At 37.0% G+C, this 25,756-nt stretch overlaps 1 protein-coding gene across 3 annotated transcripts in view; it reads right to left on the reverse strand.

Moving 5' to 3' along the window:
• Positions 1–25,756, reverse strand: part of arap1 (ArfGAP with RhoGAP domain, ankyrin repeat and PH domain 1) — a 58,852-nt gene that overhangs the window by 20,495 nt on the left and 12,601 nt on the right. For 2 of the 3 annotated variants that reach the window (XM_039670045.2, XM_039670044.2), the window contains exons 3-13: positions 18,947–19,056; positions 16,805–16,887; positions 16,625–16,731; positions 16,010–16,174; positions 14,680–14,749; positions 14,412–14,532; positions 13,649–13,839; positions 13,228–13,334; positions 12,262–12,461; positions 11,402–11,487; positions 11,126–11,308 (exon numbers count right to left, since the gene is read on the reverse strand). In XM_039670045.2, the coding sequence (XP_039525979.2) occupies positions 11,126–11,308; positions 11,402–11,487; positions 12,262–12,461; positions 13,228–13,334; positions 13,649–13,839; positions 14,412–14,532; positions 14,680–14,749; positions 16,010–16,174; positions 16,625–16,731; positions 16,805–16,887; positions 18,947–19,056 (1,423 nt within the window). Of the gene's footprint in view, positions 1–11,125; positions 11,309–11,401; positions 11,488–12,261; positions 12,462–13,227; positions 13,335–13,648; positions 13,840–14,411; positions 14,533–14,679; positions 14,750–16,009; positions 16,175–16,624; positions 16,732–16,804; positions 16,888–18,946; positions 19,057–24,151; positions 24,350–25,756 lie in introns of those variants that run through there. The other variant, XM_039670047.2, reaches the window with a different exon arrangement.

Here is a 25,756-nt window from a genome sequence, read left to right on the forward strand (position 1 = left end):
ACAGTGCAAACACAACGTAAATAAGAGTGTTGTTGATTATTAGTGAGAATCCAGAACTCAGTCACCGATAAACGCGCTGTTTGATTGACAGCTCCAGTGATTGCAAAGGGAGCGCTCTATATATATACTTTTATCACAGTTTATGATTATTTTCATCATACTAAGAGAAACAATGTGAAGCAGACTGTTAAAGGTCGTATCAGCGATTGTGGTCATGTTTCTTTGGGCCTGAAATCGCTTATACAAACCTTTAAGTCACTCACTGGTTTGGTTTACTGGCACATAGACAAAGAAAATCTGAATTTACATTAATCATTACATATCAGAAATCACTGGTCACAGATCAGGCATTAAATGAACAGTTACTTCCATGTTGTAGCGTTACAGTCGAGTTTATATCGTAAAAGTCCGTTTGTGACTGTTTTACCAAAAAATCCAGTTAAAATGTTCAGCATAAAAATAAATAATGCTCAACTGAGACATTCACAACGTTGAAAATAAATAAAATATCCACCTTCCCAGTATTAGGTTGTTTTGGAAGTTAATGTTATTTGTGTATAGCTCTTCTCTTCAACAAGGAAACAAGGAAGTTATGAGTTTGGAAACTACAGGATATTCTTATAGTATGATGATGACCTCTTATATGTAAAAAGCTCAAGAAAAGCAAACCAGACGACTTGGAAGAAGCAGCTATAGATCCCGATGGATGGAGGCGATATCTGACACAGCCAAAGACATCACACACACACACACACACACACACGCCAGAAACACCTGCAGCATGTGTGAACATGTGTTTTTGTTTATAAAATGTAGCATTAATTCCAGAGGACTGTAATGGAAACACACACACACACACACACTGAGCTCTTACACAACCTATAATGTGTATTTCCACCAGAAGAAATCAGACACACACACTGAATTAATCTGAAACTGGGCAGGAAAAACTGTAGAGATGAAAGAGAAATGTTACGTACAGTGATCAGGATGTCGTCATTACAACTTCCACAGCAGGACACACACACACACACACACACACACACACACACACACACACAGTCTGATCTGCTATCTTTGCCAGGACTCCTCATAGACGTAATGGTTTTTATACTGTACAAACTGTATATTCTGTCACTTTACACTAACCCGACCTCTGAACCTGCCCATCACACACACACACACGCACACACACACACACCTACCCATAACTTTCTGCATTTTTATATTTTCAAAAAACTATAATTTAGTGTGTTTATTAACCCATTTCCCCCGTGGAGGCCGTCGGCTGCTCCTCGGTAAAGGTGATCTCAGGTTTTACTATCCTTGTAAATGTAAAACCTTTACACATACACACACACACAAAAGCAGAGAGACAAACACACTCATCACATGCACACACACAGAAAAACTGCAGAGAGAGAAGAAAACTGCGTCAGGGAGGAGAGAAATTCCTCACGACACACACACATATGACATCATACCAAAACACACAATACAAACACACACACACATGCCAGCATAACATTAACAAAGTACAAAAACACACTTGCATTCATCAGGACATGAGTAAATCAGTGTGTGTGTGTGACACACAAAGCCGCCCATTGAGGAAGGTAAGAATGTGAAGAGAGACACACGATCATCGTCTCCGGCTCGCTCTCTGTTGGGTGGGTCTGTCTCAGCATTCCTTAGGCTCGCAAACACACACACACACACACACACACACACACACACGTATGTGTGTTCTAATACTACAAACATCATGTGAAAGTTGTAGAAAACAAAAGACTTTTAATAGAAAAGTCCATCCTAACACAAAACACTCACATGCACACCTGAGAAAACACATACAACAACTCACCCAGCTGATTGACACGGGGTTTAAAGTTCAAAGGTCAGCCCTCGCCCTCAGAGTGTGTGTGTGTGTGTGTTGTATATCCCTAAGGGCAGTGCAGAGCCATACACAGACACACACTGATGCGAATCACAGCGACTGAATGACAAGAGTGAGAGAATGAGGGGCGAGTGAGAGCAGAGAGGGGCTGTGTGGGCGGAGCCTGAATGGGAGGGGGCGGGGTCAGATGTCTATCACATGAGCTGTGGGCGGAGCCTACTCACAGTCTGATCAACAAACCCACATGCAGACACACCCACCGTTTCTCCTTCAGTCTCACTCCTTTAGTAATCTGATGCAAACAAAAACTTTAATGTTTCTTTTCAAAACTAGATTATGGTCATACTCATAATATCAATAATAATGATAACTTTATTATCATAGATAGAGAAAACAACGTTTCTTCAGCCCTGCAGAAAAACAGAAAGAAATCTGTCTGTCGTCAGCCCGCTCTCATTCAACTCATATCTGTCTCTGAGTGAATGTTCTCTTTGTCTGTGTGTGTGTGTGTGTGTGTGTGTGTGTTTTAGGAAGCAAATCACATCACGCTGTGATTGGTTTTGTGTTGTTTTGGTGGACTGCAGTGAAAGCTTCCTGTGTGTGTGTTTGCGTGAGAGTATGTCAAAATGCGCATCATGTTTATGTTTCTTCATTTGGGTACAGCAGGCTCGGGTAACCCCACTGCTTAACCCTTCGGAGTCTTGGGCTATTTTGGCCCTTTTTGAGTACGTTTTTATTTTTTAATTTTGTGACAAACAAATGTTTACCATCCCAATTTTTGTTATCCTTTTTTTTTCAGCACAACATCACCTATATGACCAGACAATTAGTTTATATCACTCTGATGTACTCTTCAACATACTGGACCCAAAAGCACACACAAAACACAAAATCCGAATAGAAATATTATAGCTTTTCTACTACAAAAAACACAAAAATGCTCAATGAAGCATTTTAAAAGGTTTAAAATGTAAACATAAGTTGTAACTGTCAAAATATACAGGTAAAATTCAGATATAATCAAGCTATATACAAAAAAAAAAATGATTTACAAAAAAGCGAGTGTAGCCATAGGCTTTTTTTCTCATTTTAGCTTTGCCACTTTTTAAAAAAAAAAGTGCACTCAAATCTACAGAGAGATATATTTAAGGCCTTGCATTCCCAGAGTATAAGGGTTCCCAAATAGTGCAAATACAACATAAAAAAAGGTCAAATTGAGATAAAATAAAACTATACACAGCAAAAAGCAAGTGTGGCAATAGGCGTTTTTTCTTTTCTTTTTTGCTTACAATCAAGTACACAGCGAGCTACATTACAGGGCTTTCATTCCTTGAGTAAGAGGGGTTCCTCAATAGTGCAAATATACCACACAAAAGGTCAAATTAACAAAATCAAACCATACATTCAACTATTTACAACAAATATCAGGTGTGTTTATTTGTTGTTGTTTTTTATCTGTGCCAGTCCTCAAAAAAAAGTTCATCGAATCTACTCCTAAACTAGGGCTGAACGATTTTGGAAAATAATCTAATTGCGATTTTTTTAACCAATATTGCGATTGCGATTTAATATGCGATTTAAAAAAAAAGTAATTTACCTTCTGTATTAGTCGACAAAGACAAGCAATAAATCATTGTACAGTAGGGATGGGAATCTTTAGATAGCTCATGATCCGATCTACTTTTTTTCTTATTAATTAATCTTAATTACTCTTAAAATAAGTATTTAATTACATGTGTAAAAACACATATTTTAAAAAATAAATATAAAAAATATTTAATTAAACCAATTACATGTTAAGAATTTTAAATAGGCTATATAAAATAATATAGCTTCAAAATATAAAAGCTAGTAAATAAAGAGAAACAACAAAAAAAACATTACAAGCAATAAAGAAAGAGTGCTCTCAGTATTTAAAAGTAGGCTGTCTGAATGTTTTTCATTCAAGAGCTGGAGTGATTTCCCCTCAGTTTAGATACGATAAGCTGCATTCACACTAATGCATATATCTCTTTTGAAATTGTAAATGTGGTTTGTCCTGTTGGTTTAAGATATAACTGACCGTGTTTACACTTATTTCGCGTCATAAAAGCATTTTGACGTACAAGTACATTTAACCAATGAGTCGCTCACGGCCGCATGCACGAGCGCTCTTCACAAAGCACGCGTTAGTATTTTAAAATGAAAGCAGCCTTCTCGTGATTTTCATGGTTTTAATATAAGCCAACTGCATTCCAAAAGACATAAATAATGCCTCTGTGAAGCATTTGTAAGGAAAATTCCCGCGGGAGAGACGCGCACTGCAAGTGTAACGTCATAACATCAAGCAAAGCGGCAAAACCTGTTCAATGAAGCCCGCGAATGTCCTTGTAATTCGGTTCAATCCCGAACTTTATAAAATAACGTTACTATGTTTTGGAAGGTTCGAGCGGTGTCGTGTGTGTGAGTGAGGAAGAGAGAGAGCGAGGGAGGCTCGTTTCTGAAGCACGCGCAGCGTCATCACGCATCTGTGTTTAAAAACTAAGCTCAGACTCGATTCTGAAATTCTCTGAATCGATCCAGGATTGTTGAGGAGAGAATAAATAACACAATATCACATACATTAAAAATAAACTGTTCTTTTCTGGACGCCAGACCGCGTAGCGTGGCAAGTTGGTGCTTTATCTTGCAGACTGCTTTTCTCTCGCGTGTCACGTGACCAGTGTAATCGCAGCTCTTGCGATTACAAAATCGCATTTCATCATATCGCGATTTTATCGCAAATGCAATTAATCGTTCAGCCCTATCCTAAACTATCTAAATTACTCTCAAAATCTACTCAAACTAGCAATAATTTCTCTCTCTATATATATAACGTATATGTGTCTCTCTTTGTCTCCTGCCTTTCACTTTCGTGTCTTTGCTCAGTTGGCTCCTCTTTGACTCCGTAAGCCTGAAGATCAGCGTCAGCAGATTCACACATTTTTCTCCGTTTTGTTTTATGACAAAAACCGACAAAGTTATTAGAATAAATGCAGCGTCTGTCACATCCCATCTTGCGTTCTTTTACGAACGCGTAAATATACGCGTACATTTTTTTATATAAAGTTTAAATGATCATATCTCCGTTTTTACTCTGTCTAACAACACAAAACAAAAAGAATAGAATTTCAAGCCAGCACTTTCGACAGAAGTGGACGGCAGCGCTCAACGTGACTTTGTTTTTATGCTTCGACGTCTTAAACTGGACATGTGACTTCATCACGCCGGCGTGATCGGCGACCCCGAAGACCCATCTAAATGCAGCACATCTAGACGGCACAGACCTGTATCTATGGAAGCTTGTTTCCGCCACTGAATAAAAAAATATAATAAATAATTGTGACTTTTTATCTCACAATTCTGACTTTTTTTCTCACAATTGCGAGTTTATATCTCACAATTCTGACTTTATTTCTCACAATTGCGAGTTTACATCTCGCAATTCTGACTTTATAACACATAATTGCGAGTTTAAAAAAAAATAATTGTTTATATGTGGAAATTCTGACATCTTTTCTCCGAATTGTGAGATATAAACTCGCAATTGCGACTTATTAGGCCAATTCTAAAGGGGAAAAAAGACTAACTTTTTCCCCCTCAGAATAGTTTAAATCTCACAATTCTGACTTTATATCTCACAATTCTGACTTTATATCTCGCAATTCTGACTTTATATCTCACAATTCTGACTTTATATCTCACAATTCTGACTTTATATCTCACAATTCTGACTTTATATCTCGCAATTCTGACTTTATATCTCGCAATTCTGACTTTATATCTCACAATTCTGACTTTATATCTCGCAATTCAGACTTTATATCTCACAATTCTGACTTTATATCTCACAATTCTGACTTTATATCTCGCAATTCTGACTTTATATCTCACAATTCTGAATTTATATCTCACAATTCTGACTTTATATCTCACAATTCTGACTTTATATCTCACAATTCTGACTTTATATCTCACAATTCTGACTTTATATCTCACAATTCTGACTTTATATCTCACAATTCTGACTTTATATCTCACAATTCTGACTTTATATCTCGCAATTCTGACTTTATATCTCGCAATTCTGACTTTATATCTCACAATTCTGACTTTATATCTCGCAATTCTGACTTTATATCTCACAATTCTGACTTTATATCTCACAATTCTGACTTTATATCTCGCAATTCTGACTTTATATCTCACAATTCTGACTTTATATCTCACAATTCAGACTTTATATCTCACAATTCTGACTTTATATCTCACAATTCTGACTTTATATCTCGCAATTCTGACTTTATATCTCGCAATTCTGACTTTATATCTCACAATTCTGACTTTATATCTCGCAATTCAGACTTTATATCTCACAATTCTGACTTTATATCTCACAATTCTGACTTTATATCTCGCAATTCTGACTTTATATCTCGCAATTCTGACTTTATATCTCACAATTCTGACTTTATATCTCACAATTCTGACTTTATATCTCGCAATTCTGAATTTATATCTCACAATTCTGACTTTATATCTCACAATTCTGACTTTATATCTCACAATTCTGACTTTATATCTCGCAATTCTGACTTTATATCTCACAATTCTGACTTTATATCTCACAATTCTGACTTTATATCTCACAATTCTGACTTTATATCTCGCAATTCTGACTTTATATCTCGCAATTCTGACTTTATATCTCGCAATTCTGACTTTATATCTCGCAATTGCGACTTTATATCTTGCAATTCTGACTTTATATCACACAATTGCGACTTTATATCTCGCAATTCTGACTTTATATCTCACAATTCTGACTTTATATCACACAATTCTGACTTTATATCTCACAATTCTGACTTTATATCTCGCAATTCTGACTTTATATCACGCAATTCTGACTTTATATCTCACAATTCTGACTTTATATCACACAATTCTGACTTTATATCTCACAATTCTGACTTTATATCTCGCAATTCTGACTTTATATCTCACAATTCTGACTTTATATCTCGCAATTCTGACTTTATATCTCGCAATTTTGACTTTATATCACGCAATTCTGACTTTATATCACGCAATTCTGACTTTATGTCACGCAATTGCGACTTTATATCTTGCAATTCTGACTTTATATCACACAATTGCGACTTTATATCTCGCAATTCTGACTTTATATCTCGCAATTCTGACTTTATATCTCGCAATTCTGACTTTATATCACGCAATTCTGACTTTATGTCACGCAATTGCGACTTTATATCTTGCAATTCTGACTTTATATCACACAATTGCGACTTTATATCTCACAATTCTGACTTTATATCACACAATTCTGACTTTATATCTCACAATTCTGACTTTATATCTCGCAATTTTAACTTTATATCACGCAATTCTGACTTTATATCTCGCAATTCTGACTTTATATCACGCAATTCTGACTTTATATCTCACAATTCTGACTTTATATCTCGCAATTCTGACTTTATATCTCGCAATTCTGACTTTATATCACGCAATTCTGACTTTATATCTCACAATTCTGACTTTATATCTCACAATTCTGACTTTATATCTCGCAATTCTGACTTTATATCACGCAATTCTGACTTTATATCTCACAATTCTGACTTTATATCTCGCAATTCTGACTTTATATCTCGCAATTCTGACTTTATATCTCGCAATTCTGACTTTATATCACGCAATTCTGACTTTATATCTCACAATTCTGACTTTATATCTCACAATTCTGACTTTATATCTCACAATTCTGACTTTATATCTCGCAATTCTGACTTTATATCTCACAATTCTGACTTTATATCTCACAATTCTGACTTTATATCTCTCAATTCTGACTTTATATCTCACAATTCTGACTTTATATCTCGCAATTCTGACTTTATATCTCGCAATTTTGACTTTATATCACGCAATTCTGACTTTATATCACGCAATTCTGACTTTATGTCACGCAATTGCGACTTTATATCTTGCAATTCTGACTTTATATCACACAATTGCGACTTTATATCTCGCAATTCTGACTTTATATCTCGCAATTCTGACTTTATATCTCGCAATTCTGACTTTATATCACGCAATTCTGACTTTATGTCACGCAATTGCGACTTTATATCTTGCAATTCTGACTTTATATCACACAATTGCGACTTTATATCTCACAATTCTGACTTTATATCACACAATTCTGACTTTATATCTCACAATTCTGACTTTATATCTCGCAATTTTAACTTTATATCACGCAATTCTGACTTTATATCTCACAATTCTGACTTTATATCACACAATTCTGACTTTATATCTCTCAATTCTGACTTTATATCACACAATTGTGACTTTATATCTCGCAATTCTGACTTTATATCACACAATTCTGACTTTATATCTCACAATTCTGACTTTATATCTCACAATTCTGACTTTATATCACACAGTTCTGACTTTATATCTCGCAATTCTGACTTTATATCTCGCAATTCTGACTTTATATCTCGCAATTCTGACTTTATATCACGCAATTCTGACTTTATATCTCACAATTCTGACTTTATATCTCACAATTCTGACTTTATATCTCACAATTCTGACTTTATATCTCGCAATTCTGACTTTATATCTCACAATTCTGACTTTATATCTCACAATTCTGACTTTATATCTCTCAATTCTGACTTTATATCTCACAATTCTGACTTTATATCTCGCAATTCTGACTTTATATCTCGCAATTTTGACTTTATATCACGCAATTCTGACTTTATATCACGCAATTCTGACTTTATGTCACGCAATTGCGACTTTATATCTTGCAATTCTGACTTTATATCACACAATTGCGACTTTATATCTCGCAATTCTGACTTTATATCTCGCAATTCTGACTTTATATCTCGCAATTCTGACTTTATATCACGCAATTCTGACTTTGTCACGCAATTGCGACTTTATATCTTGCAATTCTGACTTTATATCACACAATTGCGACTTTATATCTCACAATTCTGACTTTATATCACACAATTCTGACTTTATATCTCACAATTCTGACTTTATATCTCGCAATTTTAACTTTATATCACGCAATTCTGACTTTATATCTCACAATTCTGACTTTATATCACACAATTCTGACTTTATATCTCACAATTCTGACTTTATATCACACAATTCTGACTTTATATCACACAATTGTGACTTTATATCTCGCAATTCTGACTTTATATCACACAATTCTGACTTTATATCTCACAATTCTGACTCTATATCACACAATTCTGACTTTATATCACACAATTCTGACTTTATATCTCACAATTCTGACTTTATATCACACAATTCTGACTTTATATCACGCAATTCTGACTTTATATCTCACAATTCTGACTTTATATCACGCAATTCTGACTTTATATCTCACAATTCTGACTTTATATCTCGCAATTCTGACTTAATATCTCACAATTCTGACTTTATATCTCGCAATTCTGACTTTATATCACACAATTCTGACTTTATATCTCACAATTCTGACTTTATATCACGCAATTCTGACTTTATATCTCACAATTCTGACTTTATATCTCGCAATTCTGACTTAATATCTCACAATTCTGACTTTATATCTCGCAATTCTGACTTTATATCACGCAATTCTGACTTTATATCTCACAATTCTGACTTTATATCTCGCAATTCTGACTTTATATCTCTCAATTCTGACTTTATATCTCACAATTCTGACTTTATATCTCACAATTCTGACTTTATATCTCGCAATTCTGACTTTATATCACACAATTCTGACTTTATATCTCACAATTCTGACTTTATATCTTGCAATTCTGACTCTATATCTCTCAATTCTGACTTTATATCTCACAATTCTGACTTTATATCTTGCAATTCTGACTCTATATCTCTCAATTCTGACTTTATATCTCACAATTCTGACTTTATATCTCACAATTCTGAATTTACATTTCGCAATTCTGACTTTATATCTTGCAATTCTGACTCTATATCTCTCAATTCTGACTTTATATCTCGCAATTCTGACTTAATATCTCACAATTCTGACTTTATATCTCGCAATTCTGACTTTATATCACACAATTCTGACTTTATATCTCACAATTCTGACTTTATATCACGCAATTCTGACTTTATATCTCACAATTCTGACTTTATATCTCGCAATTCTGACTTAATATCTCACAATTCTGACTTTATATCTCGCAATTCTGACTTTATATCACGCAATTCTGACTTTATATCTCACAATTCTGACTTTATATCTCGCAATTCTGACTTTATATCTCTCAATTCTGACTTTATATCTCACAATTCTGACTTTATATCTCACAATTCTGACTTTATATCTCGCAATTCTGACTTTATATCACACAATTCTGAATTTATATCTCACAATTCTGACTTTATATCTTGCAATTCTGACTCTATATCTCTCAATTCTGACTTTATATCTCACAATTCTGACTTTATATCTCACAATTCTGAATTTACATTTCGCAATTCTGACTTTATATCTCTCAATTCTGACTTTATATCTTGCAATTCTGACTCTATATCTCTCAATTCTGACTTTATATCTCACAATTCTGAATTTACATTTCGCAATTCTGACTTTATATCTCTCAATTCTGACTTTATATCTCGCAATTCTGACTTTATATCACACAATTGCGACTTTATATCTTGCAATTCTGACTCTATATCTCTCAATTCTGACTTTATATCTCGCAATTCTGACTTTATATCACACAATTGCGACTTTATATCTTGCAATTCTGACTTTATATCTCACAATTCTGACTTTATATCTCACAATTCTGACTTTATATCTCACAATTCTGAATTTATATCACACAATTCTGACTTTATATCTCGCAATTCTGACTTTATATCTCGCAATTGTGAGAAAAAAAGTCAGAATTGTGAGATAAAAAGTCGCAATTATTTACTTTATTTTTTTATTCAGTGGCGGAAACAAGCTTCCATAGGTATCTCCTCTTCCATTCGCCGCAAAAACACTTTTGTTGTTTTCAACCAGATCTCCTCCTTTCTTACACAGAACAACCTCTTGGACAACAATCAGTCTGGTTTCAAAAGCGGACAAATAAATGTGTGTGTGTGTGTGAGACTCACGTTGTTGAGCTCCCTCTGGTTGCCGAACAGTGTGTGGTATCTGCGGTATTTGCCCTCTCTGTATTTGGCGGTGATGAAGCGCCGCCTCTCGTCGCTGCTGCTGTTCAGGGTCAGCTCTTCACTGGGGGGAACGTTAGCCGCCCAGAACTGATTCGCTCGCTCGTTTCCCAGAGCCAGGAACAGCTGAAACACCAGGACAGGGTGTGAGTGTGTGTGTGTGTGTGTGTTAAACATGAGCGTCAGGATCCGAGATATCTGGAAAAAATCCACACTGACCTGGATGAGATCTTCAGTCCAAACCTTCTTGTCCATCTTGAGACTGCGCACCTTCGAAATGTTCGGGCCGAGACCTCGATGCTCTCCTGTCACACACACACACACACACACACACACACACAACCAGGGATGCATGATTCTGATAAAAAAAAATAATAATAATTTTGATTTAAAACACAATTTTTCATAATATTGTTCGTAGGGCTGCACAAAAATAACAAATTAAATTTTAGATGTTTGGATAATTTAGAATTTAAATAAAAAAATGTGTTAAAATTTTGCTATCAAATAATATTATTAATAATAATTATAAGTATTATTATTTTAATAATAATAATAAGTATTATAACCAATATAATTGGTCAGCTAGTCGTTACCTGCACATCTATTGTTTAGATATGGTTCGGCGAGTGAACGCAGCTCGTGATTGGTCAGCTAGTCGTTACCTACACATCTATAGGTCAGATATGGTTCGGCAAATGAACGGAGCTCGTGATTGGTCAGCTAGTTGTTACCTGCACATCTATAGGTCAGATATGGTTCGGCGAGTGAACGCAGCTCGTGATTGGTCAGCTAGTCGTTACCTACACATCTATAGGTCAGATATGGTTCGGCAAATGAACGGAGCTCGTGATTGGTCAGCTAGTCGTTACCTACACATCTATTGTTTAGATATGGTTCGGCGAGTGAACGGAGCTCGTGATTGGTCAGCTAGTCGTTACCTACACATCTATTGTTTAGATATGGTTCGGCGAGTGAACGCAGCTCGTGATTGGTCAGCTAGTCGTTACCTACACATCTATTGTTTAGATATGGTTCGGCGAGTGAACGCAGCTCGTGATTGGTCAGCTAGTCGTTACCTGCGCATCGTTTGCAGAACACCACGCCGAGGTTGATGGAGGCCCACTCGGGTTTAGCGGCGCTGCAGTCCGCACACATCTGATTGGACGGCTCCGCCCAGATGCGCTCGGCAACCTCGTAATTGGACAAGGCTTCTTTAATGGAGTCGCGCATCGCCTCCACCCATTGGTCCTTCAGCTGTTCTGTGTCAGCTACAAAACTACACACACACACACATTACAGCGATCTCAGCATGATGAAGACAATGTGCAGCAATCCATGAGAACTTATATATAAAATATTACACTCATTAAGTTAAAATAATTTCTGTATATTAAGAGTAACAGAATAAAGATTTTGTGTGATCATTAGCTGGAGGAGTTTTGCTAACGGAATATCCCGGACTAAAAGAGTTTAGATGCATCATTACACATTAATATAGCTGATCCAGAGTTAGTGTCACACAGCTGACATGTGTCTGATTGTTGAAGATCATCCTCGGTGTTTCCCCTTCTCATCTGTGTTTCCCTTCAGCTTTGTTGCAATGATGATGAACATGTACAGTTTTAGTGAACACTGACAGTGTGTGAACTAGTTTCTGTGGGTCTGAGATAAGCCTGGTGCATTTGTTGAGTGCGTTCACACACACACACACACACACACACACACACACACACAGATGTCACATCTGACCATCATATTCACTGAGCAGAGGAAGAAAAAAAACTACAAAACCACAACATCTGAGAGAAACAGAACACACACACACTCACTGCATGACACTGTATTATCTCTCTCTCTCTCTCTCTCTCTCTCTCTCTCTCACACACACACACACACACACACACACACACTGGATGAACAGACTCTCAGTGACTCTCCGAGCAAAGATTACCTGAGAGATGAATGAACGCATGCCGGATGGAAGGAAGTATAAAAGAGTGTGAGTGTGTGTGTGTGTGTGTGTGTGTGTGTGAGTGTGTCACCTGAATATGCGGTACGGTGTGGTCAGATCAAACCCTCTTCTGTCCATCTCCTTCACATTCCCAACATTCATATCAATAGACGTGATCCCGATTCCCAGACGATAATCCTGAACACAAACATGTTTACTTTACCACGTACACGTCACTTCATCACACTTTATTAATAACCACACACACACACACTCTTACAGTTTTAAATTATGCAACTGAACATTGAGTAATACATTCAGAAAAAGTAACACACAACGATTCACGTATCATTTATTGCCGTTCATGAGACTAAATTAAGACCAATCTGTCTATAATCAACATTTTTCATGTTCAGTTTATATCGACGGCTGTGAAAGTGTTCACGCCCACATGTAACGCTCATTCCGTATGCAAAGCTGTCAGCCAATCACAGCAGTGGGAGACGCTTTACCTCAGTGTTTTTGTAGAGATAGACTTTATCGGCACACACCACCGTGTAGAGCTTGGAGCGCAGGCCTCGCATCTCCAGATAACCCTTCATCTCGTAGTTCACACAGGGGTTAAAGGTCAAGTCCAGGCTCGTCCGCCCCCGAGACACCCCGACACAGCTCTTCAACGTCGACACCCACTCGTTCCTGTCCACTGACACACACACACACACACACACAGGTCAGTCGTTGAGTGAAAGTGACACTAGTCTCAAGTACCTCGTGTGATCGAGTATCAAAGTCATGTGATATTTCATCTGGCATATCTTTAACAGTCATAGATATTGGTATAACAAATGTCTTCCATTAGGGACAGAATGATTGGATTGTGAGAGTGTTTACGGTATAGTAAAGAGTGTGTGTTTCACCTCCTTCATTATAAGCTGAACGAGCATTTCAAAACAAGAGTCGCGGCTTGATTAGAATTATTACGCTTCTTGTATACAGTATACTGATATTATTATTATTATTATATATAGAGGAGACGTTAAACCAAGAGTCCTGACTCTCACCATTCATGCCTCCTAATCATCTGGACACATAAATCAATCATTTTGAATCTCCTTTATTAATGACTGACAGATGATTATTTTCTCAGGCCTGTGTTGGTGAGGTCATCAGACCACAAAACCTCACAGATAAACAGCACGTCCCACGATCACAAACACACTTTATTATCTGCTTTAAACAATAACACACACACACACACACACGTGACACACTCACAGTCGCTCTCGGCGCGGAACAGGAAAGTGCGATTGTGCGTCACGACCTCAAACTTCTGATCGCCCACGTTGACCACGCCGGTGATGGACACTGTCGGTATGATCCTCTTCGAGTAGACGTCCTACACACACACACACACAAGTGGATGTAAATGTCAGAGGTGAAGAAGGAGCGTAAACTACTCTAAGTCACCATGAAATAGAAAACTAGAGAAATGGATTGAGCCAGAAACACACACACACACACACACACACACACACACACACACCTTCTCCGTGTCGAAGTATCTCAGGTATTCAGCATCCAGTTTGACCCAACGTCTCTGGTAGATCAGGGACCTGCACACACACACACACACACACACACATAACACAGTTTATTTATATACGACAGATTGGTTCAAAAAAGATTTAAACCTCTGGGGTTGTTCGGCCCAAATGGACCCGAAGAATTTAAATAAACATTTTTTTTAAATCCCAGCTTCCTTGGTATGGTCCGAAATTTGGTGACTTTGTTGGTATTGGTATTTGTTGGGGACAGGATGTGAAGAGTTTAAGTGGTTGTAAAAAAAATAGTCACACTTGGGGTGTTCGGGTCCAAATGGAGCCCCATGGAAAATGAATGGGAAATTGGCAAAAATGTGAAAATACTTTTTCAAATTTTTTTTTGTGTGTTTTTTTGTGCGTACAATCTGCGTACGTGCGTACGATTGTGGCTGATTTGTAGTTTTTTTAGTGCGTACAATCTACAAATCAGCCACGATCTTGAAAAAGAGCACACAACAGCGAAGGGGTGAATCTAATAAACATCAAGAGTGCAAAACAGACACATCCAGACACACACACACACAAACACACTTTTGTACACAAACACACCAAAAAATTCAGATTATACATGTGTTTTGCATTTTTAAAATGCTCAGTTTGTCCACCATATAGCATCCATCTCATTTCAAAAATTGCTTTTATGAGGCCTAGGCTTGACTCTAAAATGAAATACAGCTTAAATTTTTTTTTATTTTTTTTTATATTTTTCTATTATATTCAATGGGGGGAAATTTAGTCATAATTACTGCATTAATACTAATTATAATTTTTTTTTATTTTTGAAATTTTCTCAAAACACCAAAAAAGAAAAGAAAAAATATTATAAAAAACGAGTTAAAAAAAAAAAATCATGATTTTTTTTTTTTTTTTTTTTTAATATGAATCCCGGCCTTTGGGTCCATTTGGACCCGAACACCTCGAGTGTGACTGTGAAACGAACAACTCCAGAGGGTAAACTAGTTCTGATGTGCAAAAAAAGCCTTTAACACACATATTTTGTTCTGGAAGTGCAGGTTCAGTTCTCTTGAACATGTGGGACACAAACTGCTTCATAACAAATTGATTCGCGCAATATTCAAAATTTGCACAAAAGTTACATTTGCACATTTGAATGGAAACATAGAAACACTCACACACACACGCATTTTTACATTTTTCAAAAAAACATCATTAGCATGTTTATTAGCCCATTTCTCCATGGTGAAATCACAGGTGATCACAGACAATGTAATACACACACACACACATTCGCACACACACACGCGTACGCACCCTTGGGGAGGATTCTTGTCCAGCCAGCCCATTTTAATGACCGGGACGCTCGAGGACTCGAAACCTTCCCGAGGAGGCGAGGTGCTGACATGACCCGTGAGCGGCAGATAGATGCTGTTCTGAGAGCTGGAGATCGAGCCGAAATCATCGATCCACGAACCCCGTCTGTGTGTGTGTGTGTGTGTGTGTGTGTGAGAGAGAGAGAGAGAGAAGCAAACTTAGATAAGCAAACATCCAATAAACACAAAACCCTATCAGACCTACACACATCTACATAATGTTCAATTTCTAAGTTCAGTTGTTACATGATTTCCATATTATATTCTTTTTAAATTATATTTAGATTTATTTTATTATTATTGTTTTATGTAATTATTTTTGCTATATCGAGCCATGAATATATATATATATATATATATATATATATATATATATATATAATAAAGCTTTCTGAATTGAGATGGAGAGAGAGAGAGAAGGGAGAGGTCAATAAAAGAAGGAAGTGTTCAATGATTACATTAAAGATGAAGTTCTCCTGTTGCCTAATCCTCTAAAGCCCTACTGTAACACTGCAGACTAAAGTATAAACACGCCATGATCTGTTAATACACTCACTTGACCGTGACGGACTGGTAACAGTGTGTGTCGTCATCGAGCAGCTCGTCGTCGCTGCACAGGCTGCTGTACCGGGGCTTCGTCGCCTTGGGAACCAGCAAGGACATCTATTGGAGGAGGCAGCTGTCAGTCACACAGCGGCCGTGCTGATTGGACGAATCTGAAATCACTAATACGTACCTTGTTGGCCATGTCTACGAGCTTAGCGTCTCCGCAGGGCTCGCGGTCGTCATGTTCATCGGAGCTGTCGCCTGAATCCAGCGCTACACAGCAGAAGAAGAGAAACGGGGGAAATAACCACAGATTCATTAACCAAACGAGACACTGCACGTGTTACAGCATCAGGATGCATTTATCTGCCAATATTATATGTGACCTTGGACCACAAAACCAGGCTAATAAATACACATTTGTGACTAATTTGATACATAATTAAGGAAAAGACTTTCAGATATGACAATGTGAAAATGAGGTATTAAAACTAAACGGAAACTTCACATTAAAGACGGATGATCAACTGCTCCATCATTTAGTGTGTGTCGCTGTAGCTTTGAGCTCATTTATGTGATTGAATTATATTTTAATTAGGGCACACACACACATTTGAGCCAATCAGACGCTGTGTAGAATGGGAAAGCTCCTCCCCCTGATCTCAGCTGCCAATCATGTGATGTAAACGAAAGCTTATAAAGAAAGAGAACAAGACCTTTCAAACATCCTGCAACAACTTCCTGTTTCAATAAAACTAAAGTTTGGGATTGGAACGATTTTTAATGTTTCTGAAAGCGTCTCTTCTGCTGTGATCAAAAATACAGCTGTGAAATATTATTATAATGTAAATCATCTGTTCTCTATGTGAATATCCAGTAAAGTGTAATTTATTCCTGAATTTATCATCATTACTCCAGTCTTCAGTGTCACATGATCCTTCACAAATCACTCTAATATGAGGATCTGATGATCAACACACAGTTATGATTATATGAACACAGTCGTGTACATTTATTATTCAGGATTCTTTGATAAAGAGATAGTTTAGACGAACAGCATTTATCTGATAAATCATCTTTTGCAGCATTACACACTAGCGTTCAAAAGCTTGGGGGTCAGTCAAACATTTTTGGAGGGGATAAAATATATAAATAAATACTTTTAATCATCATGGACGCATTAAATTGATCAAAAGTTACAGTAAAGACATTTATAATGTTACAAAAAAGTCCTATTTCAACTTTTATATATAAACAATATATCATACCACAATATATCGCAATACAAAAATGCAACAATATGTATCGTAAAATAAAAATTACTGTGTGAGGAAAAAATTCTCACCAAAGTTTTAGTGTTAGTACTACATTAAAGTACTATATATATATATATATATATATATATATATAGTGTTGATTATAATGTATAAGAATTCAATGGGGGGATATCTGTGGGTCCTGATAATGCCAGATGACTTATGTACCTTTACCGGTAAAAAGTGTCCAACATTATTTTAAATATATGTAAATGTATCTAGTCAGAAAAAGTGCAAGAATATTCATCAAATAATTCTGTATTTTCAGCTTCAGAATCATGAATATTTTTATTCTGGCCCAAGCCTATTCATTCACACACACAATTTAATATCAAAGTTAGCATTTTAATCAACAGTAAAAAAAAAAAATATATATATATATATATATATATTTTTTTTACCTTTTATCATATGTCTTGGAGTATTGCAATAATATCGTACCGTGATATGTATCAAATCATGACATGAGAGCAAGGGTATATCGTTACACCCCTAATATATATATATATATTAGGGCTGTGCAAAAATTAATTGCGATTAATCGCATCCAAAATAGAAGTCTGTGTTTACATAATATATTTGTGAGTGCTGTATATAATTATTTTGTATATATAAATACACACACATGCATGTATATATTTAAGAATTATTTGTGCTTAAATTCTGTATTTATATATAAATACATAATCTATATTATATAAATATAAATATTTTATATATGAATAACACATTTTCTTAAATATATACATGCATGTGTGTGTAAACACAGACTTCTATTTTGGATGTGATTAATTGCAATTAATTTTTGCACAGCCCTAATATATATATATATATATATACACATACACATACATTTAACAGCAATATTTGCATTTCATATACAGCACAATTGAGGTGATTTATAAGCATATGACTATAAATAATTACATATTTTATACCAATACATTTTACCAATATAGATCTAATAGGAGATTGAAGCAGCAGAGATGGTTTGGGCTTTATTATAGTTTACTCACTGCTTTTGAGGGGCGGAGGCGGGACGTCTCTTCTCTCTCTCTCTCTCGGTCTGATCCGAGGCGGGACGTCCGGGACTCGATCCGTGTGCGAGAGATCATCCGCAGGAGAGCTGAGAGGAGCACACACAGGGGAGGAAGAGTCATCATCATCATCATCATCATCATCGAGCTCAGAGGAGAAGCTGCGGAGGGCACTGATCAGCCGACTGAGCTTCTTCATGCTGGGCGTTCGAGAGAGAAAGGAAAGCGTGACTCTCGGGTTCGTGTCGTTACACGTCTGGGTCTCGTTCAGAAGCACCTCACACAACAGGTTCATGAAATCGACTACTACACCTGTGCTGCGCGTCACATGACTCACTCAGCAGGTGAACAACACCACAACACATTTCCACTGAAATACAACACACACGTGATGATTAATCGCATCAAAATCCACAAAAACAAAACGTAAAGGGAGATGTCCGGGAAGACTCGGACTATCTTAAGTAGAACTACACTGCAATGCATTCTGGGTAAAATAAGACACTTTTCAAAACAAAAAACATGGCGGCTCGAGTAAGCGCATTCAGAGATATTAAAAATAAATATTTAGAAGAGGAAATATCCAAAAGCGCGAGGAGGACGTGCTTTCTTTCGGCTGTCTGTAGCGTCACTGGTTGTCGCTGCTGGTTGCCACGGTAACAGAGTCTTATCCCTGAGTGAAGCTGTCTGATGTTTTTGGTCTAAATTAAGTCAGTCTTTATAACTTTCAGTAGACTACTCTATGAGCAAATTATAGACTTGACTGACACCGTAGACTAAAATAGCTTTGTGAAACCGGCCCCTGCTCTCTCGTCTGTTTTGGTGGGGGATTTTTCCTTCCTAAGAGTGGGATTTAAAGCTTATTTGTTAAATGTAAAAAATAGTTATGTGTCTGATTACCTCAGTCGTTACATGATGACTATACTGTATATAAGTTATACACTCAACAACGTAATTAAGTGTTTTCTGACACAACAAACCCAGAGTAAAGGTGAAAATAGGAAGTTTGGCCACATTTCAACCATCATCTGGCATTCACTCCACATTTACAGGCATTAGAATAAATCACAGGTTTATTTCAGAATCTGGACAACATTTGTTGAAGGTTTATCAGACTGGAACACATTTTCTCGTGTGTGTGTGTGTGTGTGTGTGTGTGTGTTAAAGATCAGGCGCATACGAATGGTCAAACAATGAAGTTTCCTGTGACCCGACAGAACAACGGACCGACAAACGAGAGAGAGAGAGATTTGAAAAACATCAGGAAAATGCCAAGTTATGAAGTTATGAATGAACCCTTGACTTGAACCCTTCCTCTGATCTCTGAGAGTGGACGGCCGGACTCAGGAAAATCCAGAGAGTTGAAATCCCTGATGCTAAAACCCCAAAGATCAGCACCACAAACGCTGAAGATACTCATCCGTTCTGCTTTCACATCCTCAAACCAAACAACAATTTTATTCAATCATCAAAAAAGGAAAGATGTAAAAATATATAAATATGACTTCATTCTCGCATTCCCGGATCCACCATAAATATACATTAACCACAGGCGATTTATCTGAAGAGGACAATATGCCTTCGTTGAACGTTACAGGATCACCATTCATGCAAAGTCAGCTTTATTTCTAGGGCTTTTTAACACAGATGTGATAGACAGGACAATAATGAAGGGTCAATGGTGCACACTAGGGATCATGTGACAGTCCCAATACTAGTCCATTTGAAATGTTTTGGTGGCTGGCTAGTGGCTATATTAATCTTGGTCCCGGTAAGGTGACGATCAGCTTTGCAGCCAATCACAGACGAATCTGTTGAGCGTGTGAACTCAGTGGCCAATCAGATGCGTCAGACTCAGAATCAGCAGTAAACGAGTTTTTGCCGAACATAACGCAAACTAATGAGTCGATTCTGACTACCTTACCTTAAAGAGCTGGTTGACTATGATTTCACTTTTCTAACTGTAGTCAGTGTGTAATGTTGATGTTTAGCATGAACAACATCTGCAAAGTTACGACGCTCAAAGTTCAAGGCAAAGGGAGAGATTTTCTTTCACAGAAATCTCAACAAACGGCCTGTAGGGACTACAATGAGCTTCTCAAAGTGCTTACAGAAATGAAAAAAATAAATAAATAAATAAAAAATAAACAAACAGACACTTACGTAAAACAAATGAATACGCAGAAATACTTAAAAGTACTTTTAAAAAAAATACGCATTCCTAAAAAGATAAGTTTTCAGTTCTTTTTCTTCACGGGTTAGTGACATCACAAACCCTCAAATTTACATAAACTCCGCCCCAGGACCCATTTACAGATTATCATGACAGGATATGCTAATCAATGACATCAGAAATGTCCTGTTGCTCTACATGTCGTCACTTCTTCTTGAGTCTCTCCATCTTTGTCCGACTCTGAACATAAAAGGCTAAAATTTAGCTCCACCCCTTTTCGAGATTTTCAGTGCTTGTCTGTGTGAGGAGCCACTAACACACACACACACACACACAAGCTCTTGAAGCTCCGCCTCCTGTGCCAGTAGCAGCAGCTCATTTGCATTTAAAGGCACAGGGCGTTTTTGCTCGCCTCAAAAAGTGACACTTTAGCATGCTATAAAAAATGAAGTGTGGGGTTTTTTTAGCTAAAACTTCACACATACACACATCAGAGACTTATTTCACATCTTAGGACTGAATCTGGTACTTCTGACGACCCTAACGCAAACTTCAGCACAGTACAGTAAGGCATCTCTAAAAAAGGCAGTAGTGTGTTTACTCAGCAGCTGCTTCCATACAAACATCCTTTTATAGATCACAGACCGACTGAGATGACTAAAGTTTCACTAGCTCACATGTCATTGTGAGAACAGACACCGGTGCATTCTGGGAGTTTGACCTTCAACCCACCAGAGCCCGTGACAAAGCCTGATGGTACGGCTCTTATGAATTAAAAGCACTGAAAATGGCCTGGATATTTACCAATCAGGAGGTCAGAAGTTTGGATTTATTATTATTATTCTGCATATTTAATCAGAAATGCAGTGCTGATAATTGTTTTCTATTTGTATTTATTTCAAAATATAATGAGTTTGTTGAAGTGATGGCAAAGCTGACTTTAGAAGTGTTTTAGATATTAGACTGTGATTTTAGATATTAGACTCATTAAATTGATCAAAAGTGACAGTAAGACATTTATAATGTTATGTTACAAGAGACTATATTTCAAATACATGCAGTCCTATTGACCTTTCTGTTCATCAAAGAATCCGGAAAACTACAATATATCACAGTTTCCTCAGAAATACTCCTCAGTTAACACTGATAATAATCATAACTGTTATTGATCATCAGATCCTCATATTAGAGTGATTTCTGAAGGATCATGTGACACTGAAGACTGGAGTAATGATGATAAATTCAGGAATAAATGACACTTTACTGTATATTCACATAAAAAACAGCTGATTTACATTATAATAATACTATTTCACTGTTTTACTGTATTTTAAGATTAAATAAATGCAGCTTTGATGAGCAGAAAAGACTAACAAAATCACGATTATTCCAAACTTTGGACCGCCGGTGTTTCTTGTATAATTTCACCCTTTTTGAATACATTTTTATTAATAATGACCCTGATAATTAATGTAAGGTACTGCACATAAAGCAATATTTCCCATAAACTCCATTGTTTTGTTTTTTTTAAATGAAATCCTCATCGGCTCCTTTTAGGTTTGGATTAACAAAACAGATAAAAGATTTCAATCCTATATTAACACAACCTACTGTTCCTGCACTGTAAGTGACGAATGCGTAAAGAAAGTCAATGCTTTCTTGATAAATAACACTCTCTTATTGAGAATGATTCATAAACGCATGTTATTACACAAGACTAGGGATGGGCAACAATTAATCGCGATTAATCGCATACAAAATAAAAGTTTGTGTTTACATAATATATGTGTGTGTAGTGTGTATAATTAAATTTGTATATATAAATACTCACACATGTATGTGTATATTTAAGAAAAATGTGTTATTAACGTATATCAAATATTTATATATAATATTAATTATGTGTAAATATATATATAAAGTATATACATGCAAGTATTTCTTAAATATATACATGCATGTGTGGGTATTTATATATACAAATTAATTATACACACTACACACACATATATTATGTAAACACAAACTTTTATTTTGGATGCAATTAATCGCAATTAATCATTGCCCATCCCTATACAAGACGTTATGTATAATCTTTAAAACAACTAAAGCAAGTGATGTTCACACACACACACACACACACACACGTCACAACCCAACACATCAAGTCCCGATGGATAACATTAAAGCCGTTTTCAGGAACTGCACAACTAGAAATGACTCAACGTTACACAAGCACACAAGTCAGGATATTTCCAAAAACATGACGCTAATGGATGTTTCCAGGGATCATTACAGTAAAGACACACTCCTTTAAAATAGACACGACTAGTGAGAAGTGAGAACGCCGATTGACCAAAACAAGCCGTCTGAAGTGCATCCTGCTGGACCAGTTATCCATTAATCTTCATTTTGAAGATTTCATCATCAACCATTGCTGTAAAACCCTCAAGCAACACCACTAGCTAACTACCAGACGCGGCACCGCCTCACAGTGCAACTCGATCATGTTCCTGGTGTGTGTGTTTAAAGGCAGGCCCGTCTCCTGTTGATGCTCAGCAACACACACTTCATCTGAGATGAGCAAAGCATGAAACAGAACACGTCCTGGACGGTCAGTCGCCTTCGGAAGTGAACTAGCGGTCAACCGCCACCACGGATATCAGCAGGAAGTTACTGATGAGGACAGTTTTTGTGCAAGAAAAGTAAATTTATACCTGTGAAAGGTTCACACACACACACACACACAGAGAGAGAGAGAAACGACATGAACACACACCATGATGAAAAGACGAACCTGCGGTTTTACAGTTTTACAGTGCAGCACATCAGCTCATAAACACTGGCATCGGAAGTGAACGTGAATCACACACTGCATTCACAACAAACATCTATACAACACACACACGTCAGTGACGACTTCGACACAACACACACACCCAGAACACTCAAAAACATTAAAGTTTTAAAGAAAACAGAACAACACTCACTCACTTCCACATTGAACTTACGTGCTGAAACATGGCAGAAAAGGCCCTGAATCCCGTTATCCGGCGACACACACGCAGACACGGTCCGGTGAACGAGAGCGAGAGAGCCGAGCGAGTCGGAGAACGAGCAAGCCGACCACACAGAGCAGACGGAAGTGGAAAACACTTTTAGACCAGAGTCTCTGAGCCGAGACCTTCACAAACTGAAAACACAAAGAGCTTCCTGAATTCTGCCTCCCGTTTCTCACACACACACACACACACACACACACGAGAACATGTAGTGCACAAATTAACCCCGCGTCCATGCATTTACTTGCATTGAGGCCTTTTTTAGGGGGAAAAACATTGGTTTTATGGTTAAAACTAAAAGTAATAAAAGTACATCAGATGCAAAAGCCTCTAAATGCCATTTGAAATTTTCTTCTTTAATGATGATTTTTATCAAACTTGTATATTTAAGTTCACTTAAATAACAATTAATAGGTAATTATCATTGCCATTTAAGTGAAATTACTGAACTTAAATATACAAGCTTGATAAAAATCATCATTTTAGAAGAAAATTTCAAATGGCACTTAGAGGCTTTTGCATCTGAACTCTTCATATATATTACTTTTAGGCTATAAGTGCATTACTATATAATGAGCATTACTGAGAAACAAACTCAAAAGTAAAACGTGCATTAATAAGAATTAGGTTTTTTGTTTTGCTTTAATTTTGTTAAACTGAGAATTTCCATCAAAATAACGGCTGATTAGACTTCTCAGAAATGGGGATCTAAAGCCTCGGTTTCTCAAGGATGTGAATCACATGCTGACCTTCTGGAAAGTGACTAAAAGTGGTTTCTTGTGGGATTACAGCTGCAGAAACGCTCTCGCATGGCATTGTGGGTCAGCATGCCGAGAGAAGCGCTGCCACCTAGTGTCCGCTGCGGACAACACCACACACACACACACACACACACACACTCCACAGCTAAAGATAATGGTCATCAAAACATCCAGTCCAATATCTGCTAGGGATGTGTGTTAGGGAGGGAGGGGCTCATTTGCATATTCATAGAACGTGTATACTAAATGAGGCAAGGGTGTCGAGTTACATTCAAGATATTTTAAGGCAATGACTGTCTTATATATCTTATAATATGTTTGAGATGAGTTTTAAAGGATAGAATTATAGTCTACAGAGTGACTAAGTTGTGATGAAACAAAAATGGGTTTCATTTCTAGAAGAGGTTTCATAAACACTGGCTGCAGTTCCTGTGAACACCACAGGGCGGCGCTCTCACCATCACTGTTCAAGAGTGTGTGATGATGTTGGTCTGAATCACAATAACCGAACACACTCCCACTGCCTGGAAGAACACGTCATTTTCCAGCGCTGACTCATTTCCACTGGTCCGTTTGACCCTTGTGATGGTCTGAGGGTCACATGACTCAATGACCTCCAGTCACAGGAAACACAAACACTAGCTTGTGCAGCTTGTTCACTACAACACTGCTCTCACTGTTCCTGAAGAATGACTGCAATCTGCATTGCTGTATAAACACACTGTGTGTGAGGTGCTGTATCCCACAATGCAATGCAGTCAATGAAAAAACTGCAAGTTAACACCCTACTCAC

This window comes from Pimephales promelas, chromosome 16 (assembly GCF_988280905.1).
Source record: "Pimephales promelas chromosome 16, fPimPro1.hap1.1, whole genome shotgun sequence".
NCBI classification, from domain to species: Eukaryota; Metazoa; Chordata; class Actinopteri; order Cypriniformes; family Leuciscidae; genus Pimephales; species Pimephales promelas.